This window comes from Ochotona princeps, chromosome 21, assembly GCF_030435755.1.
Source record: "Ochotona princeps isolate mOchPri1 chromosome 21, mOchPri1.hap1, whole genome shotgun sequence".
Taxonomy (NCBI): Eukaryota; Metazoa; Chordata; class Mammalia; order Lagomorpha; family Ochotonidae; genus Ochotona; species Ochotona princeps.
In genome coordinates, this window is record NC_080852.1 from 3372977 (window position 1) to 3389868 (window position 16892).

At 41.8% G+C, this 16892-nt stretch overlaps 2 protein-coding genes and 1 pseudogene across 2 annotated transcripts in view; 1 reads left to right on the forward strand and 2 right to left on the reverse strand.

The window, feature by feature from the left end:
- Positions 1-16892, forward strand: part of LOC131482929 (zinc finger protein 850-like) — a 420589-nt pseudogene that overhangs the window by 119832 nt on the left and 283865 nt on the right.
- LOC131482914 (zinc finger protein 510-like) overlaps positions 1-16892 on the reverse strand; it is a 138740-nt gene that overhangs the window by 39179 nt on the left and 82669 nt on the right. The window contains exon 6 of the mRNA XM_058679146.1: positions 8126-8523. Within this exon, the coding sequence (XP_058535129.1) occupies positions 8126-8523 (398 nt within the window). The remainder of the gene's footprint in view (positions 1-8125; positions 8524-16892) is intronic.
- LOC131482915 (zinc finger protein OZF-like) lies at positions 6897-16746 on the reverse strand. The gene is given in 2 exon segments (XM_058679147.1): positions 6897-8108; positions 16726-16746. Coding segments are annotated over 2 exon segments (1233 nt in total).

Consider the following 16892-nt stretch of genomic DNA (forward strand, 5'->3'; position numbering starts at 1 on the left):
ATAAAAGAGCTGGTTCTTTGAGAAACATCAACAAAATAGACTCCCCACTAGCGAAACTAACAAAAAAAAGGGGGAGAGAGAAAATATGCATTAATAGCATCAGAGAAGAGAAAGGAAACACAGTAACAGATATGTGAAATACACAGAGAAGTATTAGGAACTATTATAAGCAACTGTATGCAAACAAATCAGAAGACGCAGTAGAGATGAACAGATTCTTGAACACATACAAGCCACAAAAATTGAATCAAGAAGCAATCAACAATCTAAATAGACCTCCAATATGCACTGAGATTGAATCAGTAATTAAAGTCCTCCAACCAAGAATTTTCCTGTACCAGATGGCTTCACTGCTGAATTTTACCAAACTTTTAAAGAGGATATTACCCCAATCTTCCACAAACTTTTCAAAACAATAGAAAGAGAGGCAAATCTTCCAAACTTTTTATGAAGCCAATACCACATTAATACCAAAGCCAGATAGAGACGCAACAGAAAAAGTGAACTACAGACCAATACCCTTGATGAACACAGACAGTAATTCTCAACAAAATGCTAGCCAACAGGATGCAACAGTTCATCAGGCAGATCATTCTCACAGACCAGGTGGGATACATCCCAGGTGTGAAGCGATGGTTGCCCATTCACAAATTGATCTGATACATCACATCAATGGAATGAAAAACAAAACCACATGATCATCTCAATAGATGCAAAGAAGGTATTTGATAAAATGCAACACCTTGTCATGTTAAAAACGCTAAGAAGAGAGGCATAAAAGGAACATTCTACAATACAGTCAAAGCAATTTCTGAAAAACCCTAATACAAGCAGCATTCTAAATGAGGAAAGATTGGAAGCCTAACCACTAAAACCTGGAACAGGATTTTATCTGGATTTTAAAAATTTTCATCTGGATTTTAAAATTTTAACTAGATTTTAAAATCTGGAACTAGTGTAGTGGTGAACTGTCTCCACTACACTTCCATATAGTATTGGAAGTCCTTGCCAAAACTATTAGGCAAGAAAAGGTAGTTAAAGGATTCCAAATTTCAAATGAGGAACTGGAGTCACCTCTAGTTACACACAGCATAATTCTCTACATAGGAGAATCAAAATACTCAGTGAAGACACTATCGAAACTCATACAAGAGTATTGCATGGTACCAGAATACAAAATTAATGAAAACAAATAAAGGGCACTAGTATACAAAAATCTTCATTCCTAAGAAATTTTAAGGATCCCATATGGATGCCAGTTTTAATGCCGGCAGCCCTGCTTCCTTTCAGCTCCCAGCCTATGGCTATGGAATGCAATCGAGGGCAGCCCAAAGCTTTGGGACCCTGCACATGCATGAGTGACCTTGGGGAAACTCCTGCCTCCTAGTTTCAGATGGGCTCAGCTTCATTGCAGCCACTTGGGGAGTGAAAAATTGAATAGAACATTTTCCTCTCTGTCACTCTTCCTCTCTGTATGTCCACCTTTCCTATAAAAATTTTAAAATTTTAGAAAAAAAGAAATTGCAACTATAGTCCCCTTTAAAATAATGGAGATGAATCTTAAATACCTAGGAACTAAGTTACAAAATATGTAAAAGACCTCTATGATGTAAAGCATAAATCATTAAAAAAGGAAATAAAGAAATCTTTGGCAAAGGGAGAAACTTACCACGTTCCTTCACTGGCACAGTAAACATAATCAAAATTGCCATATTACCAAAAGCAACATACAAGTTTGATGCAATCCCAATCAAAATTCCAACAACATTCTTCTCAGAAACAGAAAAGATGATACAAAGGTTCATCTGGAATCACATGAGACCATGAATAGCCAAAGCTATCTGGAAGAATAAAAATCAACCTAGAGGAATCTCAGTTTCAGATCTCAAGACATACTACAGAGCAGCGGTCATCAAAATAGTCTGGTACTGGTACAGAAACAGAGAAGAAGATCAGTGGAACAGAACTGAAACCCCAGAAAGGAGCCCACACATGTAGGGCCAACTAATCTTTGACAAGACAACTGAAAATAGTCCAGGCAAAAATCCTGGTCTATTCAACAAATGCTGATGGGACAAGTGCATAACAGGTTGCAGAATAATAAAACATGACCCATACCTGTCACATTATGCAGAAATCAGCTCTAAATGGATTAAACAACTAAATCTATACCAAGTAACCATCAAACTATTAGGGGAAAACATAGGAAGCACTCTCCAAGAAATCGGAGCAGAGAAAGACTTCTTGGAAAAGATGCCAAAAGCACAGGTGAGTCATTACCTAACATCATCTAGCGGTTGTGAGAACCATCACAGGGAGAATGTTCAGTGCTGTATCAGGCCACAAAATAGGCAATTCACATGAGGGCTGAGACAGGCGACATGCTGTTCCTAGATAGGTTTTAGCAAACAGCAACATGGAGTGGAATTGGGGGAAGACTAGACTGAGCCAGGCTGCAATACATGCTGGTGGAAAATGAGTGGAGGCAAGCCATGGCAGTCAGGGGGATGTTGGTGCTGGACACATGATCCCTGGGCGCAGGAGATCCAGTGGGGCCCTGGTAGCCTTGTCTGGGCCCTTGGGCACAGTTGTGTGATAAGCCCAGTTTATAAGCCCCAGTGGCTGTATGTGTGGCGGTTTATGTTGCTTGGCCTGGATCCTTGGCTGTCCAGTTCAATGGGTCCTGGGTCTGCAAATCCTATGAGTAGAAGGTGTGGCAGGCCTCAGATCACCTGGCTTGGATACTTTAGATGCCTGCATGGTGGTGCTAGCTCAGTGAGCTCTGAGGGTGGGGCTCCACTGGGGCAGGATTGACTGGCTCAAGGTCTTGGTGCACTTGCAAGAACTGGTACTCCTCAGTTGAAAAGGAGTATTAGACAACTGGCCTGGCTCCACCTGGAGATGGTAGCCCACTGAGGCCTGGAAAGCACATCTGGACCATCCAAGAGAAAGGAGGAGAGAAGAGATTGAATAACTACCCCAGCCATACAATGACAGCAAATATCTGGGAGAAAGGAGACTCCAAGGTCAACCATGACAGCCAATGAACATTGAAAGGGTTCCCTCCTGCTTGAATTGGTGAGATGGACATCGTTTCAGAACTATTGGAACCACCTAGACAGAAACTGCAGGGCCTGGTCTCCCAAGGATTAATTTCACAGTTTAGCTTGTTCTTCAAGGGGTAACATGATGCACAATCTTGGCCTGATACATTTAGTTCTTGGCTTAACCACAAGTTCCTGCTTCCCATTAATCAGGATGTCCCTGGGGATCTTAGGAGCTGCTAGAGCATTGTAAGAGTACTGGGAGGAACCAGAGAGTAAAAACAGCAGGCTAGACTTCAGCAAAGTGGCATTCTCTTTGCACGACTGGCCCAGTGTGTGCTGTCTTCTTTGTAACCCTAGTCCCTCTGCTCGAATTGGGGTATATGGCGATGTGGGCATTGTTGACAAGAAACCTTGCAGTGTGTGCCACATTGACAACCTGGTTTGGTATCAGGGGTCCAGTACCCATCCTTAAGTACTAGGATGTTTGGGAGACCTGGTGTAGCTTCTCTGAATATCTTTTAACTCTGACCTAAAACCGGAAGGAAAAATAGAAAATTTGGAAATGATCACACCAATTTCTCCTTAATGATCCAATACACGCACACAGGCATTGAGTGCAACTAAATCACACACACACACACACACACACACACACACACACACACACACTACACAGAAACCCAACTCATGAAAAAAAAAAATGATTAGGTCATACTCCCCCAGTCCCACCCACCTCTCAATGTTGGAGGTGGGTGGAGCCTAGGCCTGCCTTGTTCCCAAGGTATCCACTCCCAGTGTACTCACCAGGAAGGGTGAAGTCTCTTGAGTCTAGGCAGGCCAAGGCCCAGCTCACCCAGTGGTCATAGTGGCTGAACCTCAGGTCCCAAGCATGAACTCCAATCTGGCTCAGGTCCTCCCAAGAACAGCAAGTGTATGTGAGGATAGAGAAAGTATGTAGATTTCTATGAATACCAGTTGCTCACATTTAGGAGGTGCATACAGAAACTGGATCTCAAAGTCATTTTTTTTAATGTATCCTTTTAGAGACAGAGAAGTTTTATTTGCAAAGTGATCATGTGAGCAGTGGAAGAGGAGGGAAGGGGAAAGCACTTCTCAGAAAACTAGGTGGTGATGTGCTTCTTGAAATTGGAGACACCCAGTTAGTAACTTCAATGTTGTCCCAACCCTTGTTTTCTCCCAATTCCTGTGAATCCCATCCTTCCACCCTATTCCACACATTCCTAGTATGTAATTAGAAAAATCAAAGGATGTCAGGATGCTGTGAGAGACTTGGAATATTTTAAAACAGGAACTGCAAAAAATTCAGTAAATCTCACTGTTGCAGGAAACTCTCTGAGGAGTGTCCTAATGAGGACCTGAGCCACAAGCTGATAAGCAACAATAGCAGATGAGGGGGCTCATGAGCAATATGGTAGGAAGCATGTACATGTGTGGAACTTCATTCTGTAGTTTAAGTAAGATACTGATTACATGACACATTTTTAAAAAAGATTTATTTATTTTTATTACCAAGTCAGATTTACGGAGAGAAGAGACAGAGAGGAAGATCTCCCATCCGATGATTCACACCCCAAGTAAGCGCAAAGGCCAGCGCTATGCTGATCTGGAGCCAGGAGCTTGGAACCTCTTCTAGGTCTCCCACATGTGTGGAGGATCCCAAAGCATTGGCCCGTCCTTGACTGCTTTCCCAGGTCACAAGCAGGGAGCTGGATGGGAAGCAGGGCTGCCGGGATTAGAACCGTCACCCATAAGGGATTCTGGCACGTTCAAGGTGAGGACTTTAGCCACTAGGCCATGCCACAGGGCTCTATATGACACATTTTGCAAAAAAAAAAAAAAAATTGTCTCTCCTACCCTCAGTGCTCATCATTGTTGGTCTTGATAGGGCCTCGACTCTAAATAATAGGTAGTAGAAATGCTCTAGGTTGTCACACATGAGATGCAAGTCAACGGGCTTCACATTTCCCTCAACACTAGTCATGGGACCCACTCTTCAATATTTTTTTTTTCTTTAAAAAGCAGAATTAGAGTGAGAAAGACAGAAGCAGGGAGATATCTTCCGTCCACTGGTTCATATTCCCAATGGCTCAATTGCAGTACCTAAGCTGTTGTGAAACCAAAGCCAAGAACAAAACCATGGTGGATTGGCTAGGATCTCATGCAGCTTACCTACTATGTAACAATGCTGGTCCTGGTGCTCACTCTTACGATTGAAAGACTTCAGGCACAGGTTGGCATCTAGGAGCTCATACAATGGCAAGAAACTTACTGTGAGAAGCCATGATACGTGAAATCAGTGTGAATATGAGCAGTAGTGGTGGCAGCTAACACATAAACTCCACATGAAAGAGGAACTCCAAGAATCTGATGTCAGACAATTGTTTTGTCTCTGAGGTATTCCTCCTAGAGTCTTGGTTGTTTTTTGACCAGCATTCCTCAAGATTCTTGAGGGCCATGACAATGGTGTAGGTTGCCTGCAGAACCACCAGAGAGAAACTGGTGAGGGATGCCCATTTATTGCAAAGATAATACAAGCATATATACAGTGGAAGGGGAAGGCAGAAGGGTGGTCTCAATAGTACTCCCACCCTACACTGTTATTGTAACTGGCCAGTAGGCATGCCTATCTCTCAGGACACTCTAATCAAGTCACCAGTTACATTCTGTAAGCAGGGTTGATACATTAGTGTTTTAGGTCATTTGCAGGTAGACCAAGATAAGCTAGCACCTGGGCTGAAAGCTATACCTTAGGGCATGATCATTATGTGTGACTGGTAAACAAGATGAGGGTTGCACTTAACTACTTAGAGTTGCTTATCAGGGACATTCTAGCACAGCTTTGCAGAGACAGAGAAATTGAGATACAGCCTACTGCTCTGTATGCCCAGTGAACAGGCAGACCAAGATGGAGTCTCTGTTAGCTGAGACCACTGCCAGGGCTTCACCTCAGAGACACAATGTGCCATGTGCCTATGACGTGGTGTATCAGATAAGCTGGCAGAGACGCAGGAGTGATCTCCCATACTTACTATTCAAGGAGAGACAGTGGCCAAATAGGATCCACACTTGGCCAGGTATAACAAGAAAATCTTGCCTCTGGAAAAGATTCATCCTTCAAATCTGGGTGTTTATCATTACAACTGCCACATGCATCATTTGATAACTGTGGTTCCAATACAGTTCTGTAATAGGATGAGGAATTTTGTGATTCTAAAAAAGATAAATGCATAAATGACAAATATGGTTTTTGAAACAAGTGTTACATACTGAGCATTTATTATTAACATTTAATCTGAAAACAGCATTCACATTTACCACCTCAAAACAAAGGGAGATCACAAATTGCATCTTAATTATTTTAGCAACAAATACCCTCTCTTCTGAAACAAAATGATACTGCTCATGTTTATTATTTAACACTTGCTGAGACTTTCAAAATGTTTCCACATCCGTTGCCCCTTTACAATATTTTGTATTTGCACTCTTGCTAATGGTTGCTTTTTCATTCACTTTGTAAGCTTCGACACACCATAACAGGTTTATGGTGGCCAGTCTTTTGATTGACATGCTTTTGTAGTTCTGAGGTCTGTGACTCTGCTAATGATTGACTTCAGAAAATGATTTTTTAGTCAGTGCTGTGTGTTTGACCATGTCTGTGAATATGCTACTTATTGAAGCATGTACGCTTTCCACTGTGCTGAAAAGGTTTGTGTATGATTTTTAACACACATGTAACACATTTCTGCTTTCCCACATGAATTTAGATGTTTAATAAAACTTGACTGCCTGCAACAGGATTTTCCATTCATTATGTTCATGCGGTTCTTATCATGTATGGATACTGTGATGTTGAATGAAACCTGTCTGGTAAGTAAAGGCTTGAAGATACGCACTACAATCTTAAGGTTTCTCCCCTGTGTGGACCCTCTGATGTATGATTAGGTGTGACTTCTGAGAAAAAGCTTTTCCGCACTGACTACATTCATAAGGTGTTTCTCCAGTGTGGACCCTCTGATGTCTAACGAGGTGTGGCTTACAAGGAAAGCCTTTTCCACACTCACTACATTCATAAGGCTTTTCCCCAGTGTGGATTCTCTGATGTATGATCATGCTTGACTTATGAAGAAAAGCTTTTCCACACTCACTACATTCATAAGGTTTTTGCCCTGTGTGGATTCTCTGATGGACCATTAGATTTGAATTCCAAGAAAAAGCTTTTCCACACTCACTACATTCATAAGGTTTCTCACCTGTGTGGATTCTCTGATGTGATCTAATGCTTGACTTATGAGAAAAAGCTTTTCCACACTCACTACATTCATAAGGTTTTTCCCCAGTGTGGATTCTCTGATGTATGATCATGCTTGACTGATCAGAAAAAGCTTTTCCACACTCACTACATTCATAAGGTTTCTCCCCAGTGTGGATTCTCTGATGTCTAATGAGGTGTGACTTATGATTAAAAGCTTTTCCACACTCACTACATACATAAGGTTTTTCACCAGTGTGGATTCTCTGATGTCTAATGAGGTTTGACTTATAAGGAAACCTTTTCCCACAGTCACTACATTCATAAGGTTTTTCCCCTGTGTATATTCTCTGATGTGATCTAATGGTTGACTTAGCAGAAAATCCTTTTCCACACTCACTACATTCATAAGGTTTTCCCCCAGTGTGGATTCTCTCATGTATGATTATTCTTGACTTATGAAGAAAAGCTTTTCCAAACTCAGTACATTCATAAAGCTTTTCCCCACTGTGGATTCTCTGATGTGCAATGAGGTGTTGCTTATAAGAAAAGCCTTTCCCACACTCCCTACATTCATAAGTTTTTTTCCCAGTGTGCAATCTGTGATGTGTATGCATGCTTGACTTCCAAGAAAAAGCTTTTCCACACTCCCTACATTCATAAGATTTCTCTCCTGTGTGGACTCTCTCATGTATGATTAGGCTTGATATATGAGGAAACTTTTTTTGACACTCCTTACATTCATAAGATTTTTTTGTGTGGAGTCTGTGTTGCCCATTTAGTGATACTTGCTGGTGAAAAGCTTTACTGTGCTCATTGCATTCATACGGATTCTCTGCACTTTGAAGGATCTGATCTCTAATGAGTTCTGACTTCTGGCACATGTTTTCTTTACATTCATTAGACAAATACAAATTTTCTCCTGTGTCAGTTCTCTGTTTGGTGGTAAGGCAAGATTTATAGTAGCCAACATGAATTGCTTCTCCCACACTGACAGGTTGCTGATTACATGGGTCTTTGGGATAAACTTGCTCACACATAAGGACTATCTTATTCCCACTGAAAGTTTTCTCATTTCCATTGTGTTCAAAGGACTGCTGACAAATCTGAATCTTGTCAAACTGACTGAGAATTTCCTCACTCTCGAGGTTGTTCTCAGGGACATTAGAGGCATGCTTCTTTTCAAATGGTATTTCATCAGGCTTCCTGTGGGAAAAGCAAATTTAAAATAAATTATGACATCATTTTCTCTCCATTCAAAAAGCACCAGATCTTAGAGCCCCTCCAGGGAGTAACTTTCCCCCTCCCTTCTTCCAAGTTCAACTGGTCAATTAAATTTAAAAATTTGGTCTACAAGTGTTTTTCATTATCTGTTTCTATACTATGTTAAAGGAAACAATCACTGAGCTTTCAAGGAAATATTTGGTTCAGTGAACAATATGGGAATTGAAAAAGAATTTTTGCTCTTATACAAGAGCTATGAGGCTGAAGGGAGCAAAGAGAAGATTCCAAGAGGTTTGTACCAAACCTCTGGAAATGACCCTTGGCACCTCATGCCTTTGCACAAAGAGGAACACAACCACACACTCACATACTCCCCAGCCACTGCCTAGCTCCAGCTAAAAATTCAGATGGACTGTACTTGGATAGGTTTTAGCAAACAGCAACATGGAGTGGAATTGGGGGAGATTAGACTGAGCCAGACTGCAACACATGCTGGTGGAAAATGAGTGGAGGCAAGCCATGGCAGTCAGGGGGATGTTGGTGCTGGACACATGATCCCTGGGCGCAGGAGATCCAGTGGGGCCCTGGTAGCCTTGTCTGGGCCCTTGGGCACAGTTGTGTGATAAGCCCAGTTTATAAGCCCCAGTGGCTGTATGTGTGGCAGTTTATGTTGCTTGGCCTGAATCCTTGGCTGTCCAGTTCAATGGGTCCTGGGTCTGCAAATCCTATGAGTAGAAGGTGTGGCAGGCCTCAGATCACCTGGCTTGGATACTTTAGATGCCTGCATGGTGGTGCTAGCTCAGTGAGCTCTGAGGGTGGGGCTCCACTGGGGCAGGATTGACTGGCTCAAGGTCTTGGTGCACTTGCAAGAACTGGTACTCCTCAGTTGAAAAGGAGTATTGGTGGTGGGCGCCAGCGGGGCGCCAGCGGCGGGGAGTGCTGCTTCAGTTCCTCTGAGGGATCTCCCTCGGGAAAACCCCTCAGTACAACAATGCCTGGGGTGCACACCAGCACAGCTTCTCACTGCTGAACACCTGTGGCCCCACAGAGGTGGGTGCCAGCACTATGCACCAGCGGTGGGGAGTGCTGCTTCAGTTCCTCTGAGGGATCCCCCTAGGTAAACCACCCCAGCACAACAACAGCATCTGGGATGCAAGCCAGCACAGCTTCTCACTACTGAATGCCTGTGGCCCCACAGAGGCGGGCGCCAGCGGCAAGAAGTGCAACTTCATTTCCTCTGAGGAATCCCTCTGGGCAAACCCCTCAGCACACCAGCATCTGATTTTCACATTAGGTAAGGATTGGGCAGCTCCACAACTGCAGGCCCTGAAACAGTGGCTAAGATACACATAGCTAGAGTCCCCGACGGCCTGACACATACTCTCCCACAGGCCTGAGGGGTGCTAAGGGTCTTCTAAAATCTGCCCCAAAACTAGAGACAAGGAGCCCTGAAGCTACAAAGTGCTGCTACAAAGCTCTACCCCTGAAGACACACACAGGACAAAAGGTCTAACCAACAGACCTTAGAGAAACCAAGCTACAGAGGGTTATTGACATTCAGGGGTTGATATAGCTATACCCCCTCACCAAACGTCTCCAATAGAACTCAAAGAAATTCTCCTTCGAAAGTAAACTAAAAGGAAGCAGCAAACTAACACCTACTCCAAACTATTACACAGAGACCAGAAGCTGTAGATAAACAAATCAGAGAAAACATCCCCGAAATCAACAAGAAACAATAACACAATGAGAAGAAACTTTAGAAAAGGTAATGATCCGGATGAGAGAGCCAATACCCCAACAAAAAAATACCAAAAGCCAATATCTATTTCGGAGACGCGACATGAAGACATGGAAGCTCTACCAGACAAGGAATTTAAAAAAATAATGTTAAAAGCTGTCAGAGACAATGAGAATTGGGAAGATTTCAAGGAATTCAAGAACCACAGAGTTACAGAAATACAGCAAGTCAAAAACAAAATCCTTGACCTAGAGCACAAAGTTGAGAGCCTAACAGAATAAATACAGCAGAAGAGAGGATCTCTGAAACTGAAGATACACAAAATGAAAGTACCCAGCTCATTAAACAGCTAGAAACAAGCCTGAACAAAGCCAAAACGACTGTACAGGAGATGAAAGACAACCAAAAAAATCTAATATCAGAATTATGGGACTTCCCGAAGGAGCAGAAAGAGAATTAGGAATGCAAACGGTGCTCAACGAAATTATACAGGAAAATTTCCAAAACACTTGAAACATGAACCCAGCCCAAATCCAGGATGGACAGAGAACTCCCAATAGATATGATCCAAACAGATCCTCACCCAGACACATTGTGCTCAAGTTCAACACCAACGAGGACAAGGAAAGAGTCCTGAGACAAGTACGAAGCAGAGAAAAGATCACATATAGGGGAAAACCAATCAGAATCACTGCTGACTTCTCTGAAGAGACCCTAAAAGCAAGGAGAGAATGGACAAAGATCTTCCAAATCCTGAAACAGAACAACTGTCAACCAAGATTAATGTACCCAGCAAAGATCTCATTTATATTCGAGAACAAAATCAGATACTTCCATAGCAAAGAGAAATTCGAAGAATATGCCAGCACAAAACCAACTCTTCAAAATCTCCTTAGAAACGTGCTAAATCCAGAAAAACCAGGGGCAAACCACAAGCAAAGATAGCAAACAGGAAGATCTCCCCACTAAAGTCCACACAAGGAGGGATAATTACACAGACACCAACACCCACAAAGACACATATGCATGGCAGGGCAAAAATCGCAGCCTCTAAATATTGACTGTTAACACAAATTGTCTAAACTCACCAATCAAAAGGCACAGATTAATGGAATGGATCATCAAACAAGATCCAACTATCTGTTGCCTACAAGAGACACATCTAACTAGAAAAGCCTCTAACAAATTTAAAGTGAAGGGATGGAAAAAGATATTTCATGCCAATGGACAAGAAAAAAAGGCTGGGGTAGCTGTCGTAATTTCAGATGATACAGGCTTCAAGCTTACAGACATCAAAAAGGACAGAGAAGGACATTATATATTGGTGAAAGGATTGATCCATCAGGAAGCAATTAACATTGTGAACATATGTGCACTAAATCCCAACGCGCCTAGCTACATGCAGCAATTACTTACAGACTTAAGGGGAGACGTAGATATGCACACAATAGTAGTGGGTGATCTTAACACCCCACTAACAACAATAGACAGATCAACAAAACAAAAACTCAACAAAGAAACAACAGAGCTCATACAAACAATAGAACAACTGGACTTGGTTGACATTTATAGAACTTTTTATGCTAAGGCCACAGATTATACATTTTTTTTCAGCAGTGAATGGCACCTTCTCCAGGATCGACCACATGATAGGACACAAAGCAAATCTAAGTAACTTCAAAAAGATAGGAATCATACCATGTACCCTCTCAGACCACCACGGAATGAAGCTGGAAATCAGCAATTCAAAATGCCCAAGGAAATACAGAAACTCTTGGAGGTTGAACAATATGCTATTAAATCAACAATGGGTCAGAGAAGAAATTAAAGATGAGATCAAAAAATTTATGGAAACCAATGAAAACTCTGACACAACATTCCAAAACTTGTGGGACACTGCCAAAGCAGTGCTACGGGGTAAATTCATCGCAATTGGAGCTCATGTCAAGGCCCAAGAGAGGCACCAAATACAGGAACTAACCACACACCTCCAGGAATTGGAAAAGCAGCAGCAGATGAGCCCCACACACAACAGGAAACAAGAAATCATCAAAACAAGGGAGGAAATCAACCAGATAGAAATAAAAAAACCATACACAAAGTCAATTAATCAAAAAGCTGGTTTTTTGAAAAGATAAACAAAATAGACACCCCGCTGGCCCAACTGACAAAGAAAAAACAAGAGAAGGCAAGAATTACCAGCATCAAAGATGAAAAAGGCAACATAACAACAGACATTGCAACCATTCAGAACATAATTAGAAATTACTACAAAGCACTGTACTCCAACAAATCAGAAGACCACCAAGAAATGGAAAAGTTCTTAGATTTATATAACCTGCCAAAACTTAGCCCAGAGGCAACAAACGAACTGAACAAATCCATAACTGAAGCAGAGATTGAATCAGCGATTAAAGACCTCCCAACAAAGAAAAGCCCAGGCCCAGACGGCTTCACTACAGAATTCTACAAAACATTCCAAACAGAACTGACCCCAATCCTCTACAAACTCTTCAAAACAATAGAAAAAGAGGCAACCCTTCCAAACTCATTCTATGAAGCCAACATTACCTTAATCCCAAAACCGGACAGAGAACCAACAGAGAAGGAAAACTACAGACCTATCTCTCTGCTGAACATTGATGCTAAGATTCTCAACAAAATCCTAGCCAACAGAATTCAAGAAAACATCAGAGAGATCATTCATCCAGATCAAGTAGGATCCATCCCTGGATGCAAGGATGGTTCAACATTCGCAAATCCATAAATCTGATACACCACATCCAAAAACTGAAAAACAAGAATCACATGATAGTATCAATAGATGCGGAAAAAGTCTTCGACAAAATCCAAGACAACTTTCTGCTAAAAACCCTAACCAAGGTAGGCATAGATAGAAAAATCCACAACACAATCAAAGCAATATATGAAAAACCCAATGCCAGCATCATACTGAATGGAGAAAAACTGGAACCCTTCCCACTGAGATCTGGAACAAGACAGGGATGTCCACTTTCTCCACTGCTATTCAACATAGTCCTAGAGGTACTTGCTGAGGCCATAAAACAAGAGAAAGAAATCAGAGGAATCCAAATAGAAAACGAAGAAGTACAAAATTAATGAACAAAAATCAACAGCCATAGTGTATGCAAACAGTCCCAAGATGGAAAAAGACCTAACCAGCAAGATACCATTCAAAATTACAGAGAAAAGTATGAAGTATCTGGGAATAAATCTAACCAAAAATGTAGGAGACCAATTTGAGGAAAACTACAAACTACTTAAAAAACAAATTGAACAAGACCTCAAAAGATGGAGTAACATGCCATGCTCCTGGATAGGTAAATTCAATATCATTAAAATGTCTATATTGCCAAAGGCAATATAAACATTCAACGCAATCCCCATCAAATTGCCCAAAACATTCTTCATGGAACTGGAAATAATGATTCAAAGGTTCATCTGGAAACACAAAAATCCACGAATAGCAAGAACCATCCTGAAGAACAGGAAGTTGGCAGTGGGAATCACAGTTCCAGACCTCTGGACATACTATAGGGCAGTGGTTATCAAAACAGTCTGGTGGGCCCAGCAGCGTGGCCTAGCAGCTTAAGTCCTCACCTTGAATGCCCCGGGATCCCACATGGGTGCCGGTTCTAATCCCGGCAGCTCCACTCCCATCCAGCTTCCTGCTTGTGGCCTGGCAAGGCAGTCGAGGACGGCCCAAAGCTTTTGACCTTGCAACCGCGTGGGAGACCTGAAAGAGGTTCCTGGTTCCTGCCATTGGATTGGTGCACACCGGCCCGTTGCGGCTCACTTGGGGAGTGTAACATCGGATGGAAGATCTTCCGCTCTCTCTCCTCCTCTCTGTGTATCGGCTTTCCAATAATAATAAAATCTTACAAAGAACAAAACAAAGCAAAACAAAAAAAACCAGCCTGGTACTGACACAAAGATAGAGAAGAAGATCAATGGAGCAGAATAGAAACAAAGGAAGGAACCCACATAGATACAGCTAAATAATCTTTGACAAAAAGAAAAACGATAATCCAGGCAAATGGGAAGGTCTGTTCAATAAATGCTGTCAGATAACTGGTTGATAGCCTGCAGAAACAAAAAGATAGACCCACATCTTTCACCATACACTAAGATCAAATCTAAATGGATAAAAGATCTAAACCTACATCCAGAAACTTTCAAACGTTTGCAAGAAAATGTTGGAAATACTCTGCAAGATCTAGGGGTAGGTCCCAACTTCCTAAAAAGGACACCAAAAGCAAAAGCAATCAAGAACAGAATAAACAAATCGGACCTCATCAGACTAAGAAGCTTCTGCACAGCAAGGGAAACAATCAACAAAGTAAAAAGGCAACCCACAGAATGGGAGAAGATCTTTGCGCACTACATAGGTGATAGAGGGCTAATCTACAGAATACACAAAGAACTACAAAACAGCCAAAATACCAAAACAAACAAGCCACTCAAGAAATGGGCACAGAAAATGGGTAGACATTTCACAAAGGAACAAACCCAAATGGCAAATAAACATATGAAAAAATGCTCAAGTTCCCTGGCAATAAGGGAAATCCAAATTAAAACATCAATGAGGTACCACCTGATGCCAGTGAGAGTGGCCCACATGAAGAAATACACCAACAACACTTGTTGGCGAGGATGTGGGGGAAAGGGAACCCTACTCCACTGCTGGTGGGGCTGCAGGTTGGTACAGCCTCTATGGAAATCAATATGGAGAACATTCAAACAACTGAAAATATGCATACCATATGATCCAGCAATAGCACTCCTAGGAATATATCCAGAACACCTGTTTTATGAGAAACCAACATGCATCCCTATGTTCATAGCAGCACAACCAGTAATTGCCAAAACATGGAAGCAACCAAAGTGCCCATCAACAGAAGACTTGATAAGAAAGCTATGGTTCATCTACTCCATGGAATGCTACTCAGCTATTAAAAAAAATAAAATGCAGCTCTTTGTTGCCAAATGGGCCAAACTGAAAACCATAATGCTAAGGGAAATGAGCCAATCCCAGAAGGTTAGATACCATACGCTTGCCTTAAGAGGATATGATGTTATGTAAAACATGTTATTTTATGAATATTATGTTATATGTTATGCATAAACTAAAATTGAAATGTCAATGAGGTGGTCACACAAGGTGGTTAAGAACCCGCATTTATTTTTAACGTATTGGTTACTCATTGCTATGTCAATTAATTCCATAATGATGTAAATTTTTGTGGATGGTATATTGGAAGGGTCTCCCTAAGAAGCCATTGAACTAGGCTGGACATTAAGATGCTGGACTCTATGGTTGGTATATGCTTGCAGGGAGGGAATCTCAACTGAACTTAACCTGTGGTCATGTAACAGAATGGAGTAATCCACCATGGAGGAGGGTGTGGAGAGCGGTGGGGGAAATCCCAGTACCTATGAAACTAATACAATGTAATTAATGAATAATAAAAAAAAGAAAAAAGAAAATCAAGAGTGTTAAGTCCTTACAGGCAGCAGGAACCTATGCTTAGGGTTGTCCTCCCACATTGACCAAATGCTAATCAAGGATGCTAAGTCCTTAGATGTAGTGGAAATCTATTCTTTCCCTCTTTCACTAATCTTTAGGTCCCTCCTTCTGTGATGCACTTCCTCCATTAACCGTTTCAAGAGTAAGTTGGACAATAAGATGCTGGACTCTATGTTTGGTATATGCTTGCAATGGGGGATTCTCAACTGAACTTGAACTATGGTTATGCAACAAGTTGGAGGAATCCACCATGGTGGGAAGGTTTGGGGAGGGGTGGGGAGAATCCAAGTACCTATGAAACTGTGTCACATAATAAAGGTAATTAATGAATTAATAAAAAAAGAGTAAGTTGTAGAATCAGGATTGTAATAGAATGTGCTACTGATTGACATGTACCATCTATTGAGAACTTCTTGACAACAGGATTAGTGTGGCTGATATCCTGCCTCAAGGGGAAACAATTGGCAGAACTATCCTTAGGAATGTCTGCTTGACCAGGTGTGAAAAGTAGGTGCCAGAGTTTGTGAAGACTTCTGTACAAAATAAAGAGGACAGCTTTCTCACACTGTCCATTATGATCCTGAAACTGTAGTGGTCCATTTATTTTCTATGCCTACTCCAAGCACCCTTCTTAAGTTCTGAACTTCACTTGAGCTGGACTCTGGCAGAGGGCAGAGAGCTGGATGTTCAGTGGGGCTTCCAGGGCACAAAGCAGTGTTCATATATGTTCCCAGTGCTTACAAGGTGAGGGCCAGCCACTAAGCTACCATGCCATTCCCTCGGGTTTGATCTCTAGAAATGACTTATGTGGGCCTTCAATGACCTCCTCTATACTTCATACATGGGTTGAGCAAAAGCCAGTTTCTTCAACTTTGTCACTCATGAGGCTTCCTACCTCTGACAGCTGAACAGCCATAGAATGGTCAGTGTACATTGGAAGCTGTGTAATAGCAGCTATTTCCTTGCTAGTTGAGAGACAACCAATGGGAAGTGTCTTATCCACAGGTTCCTGTCCAGACAAGGAATGCTCAGGGCACACTTAAAAATCTGAGACCCTTCTGA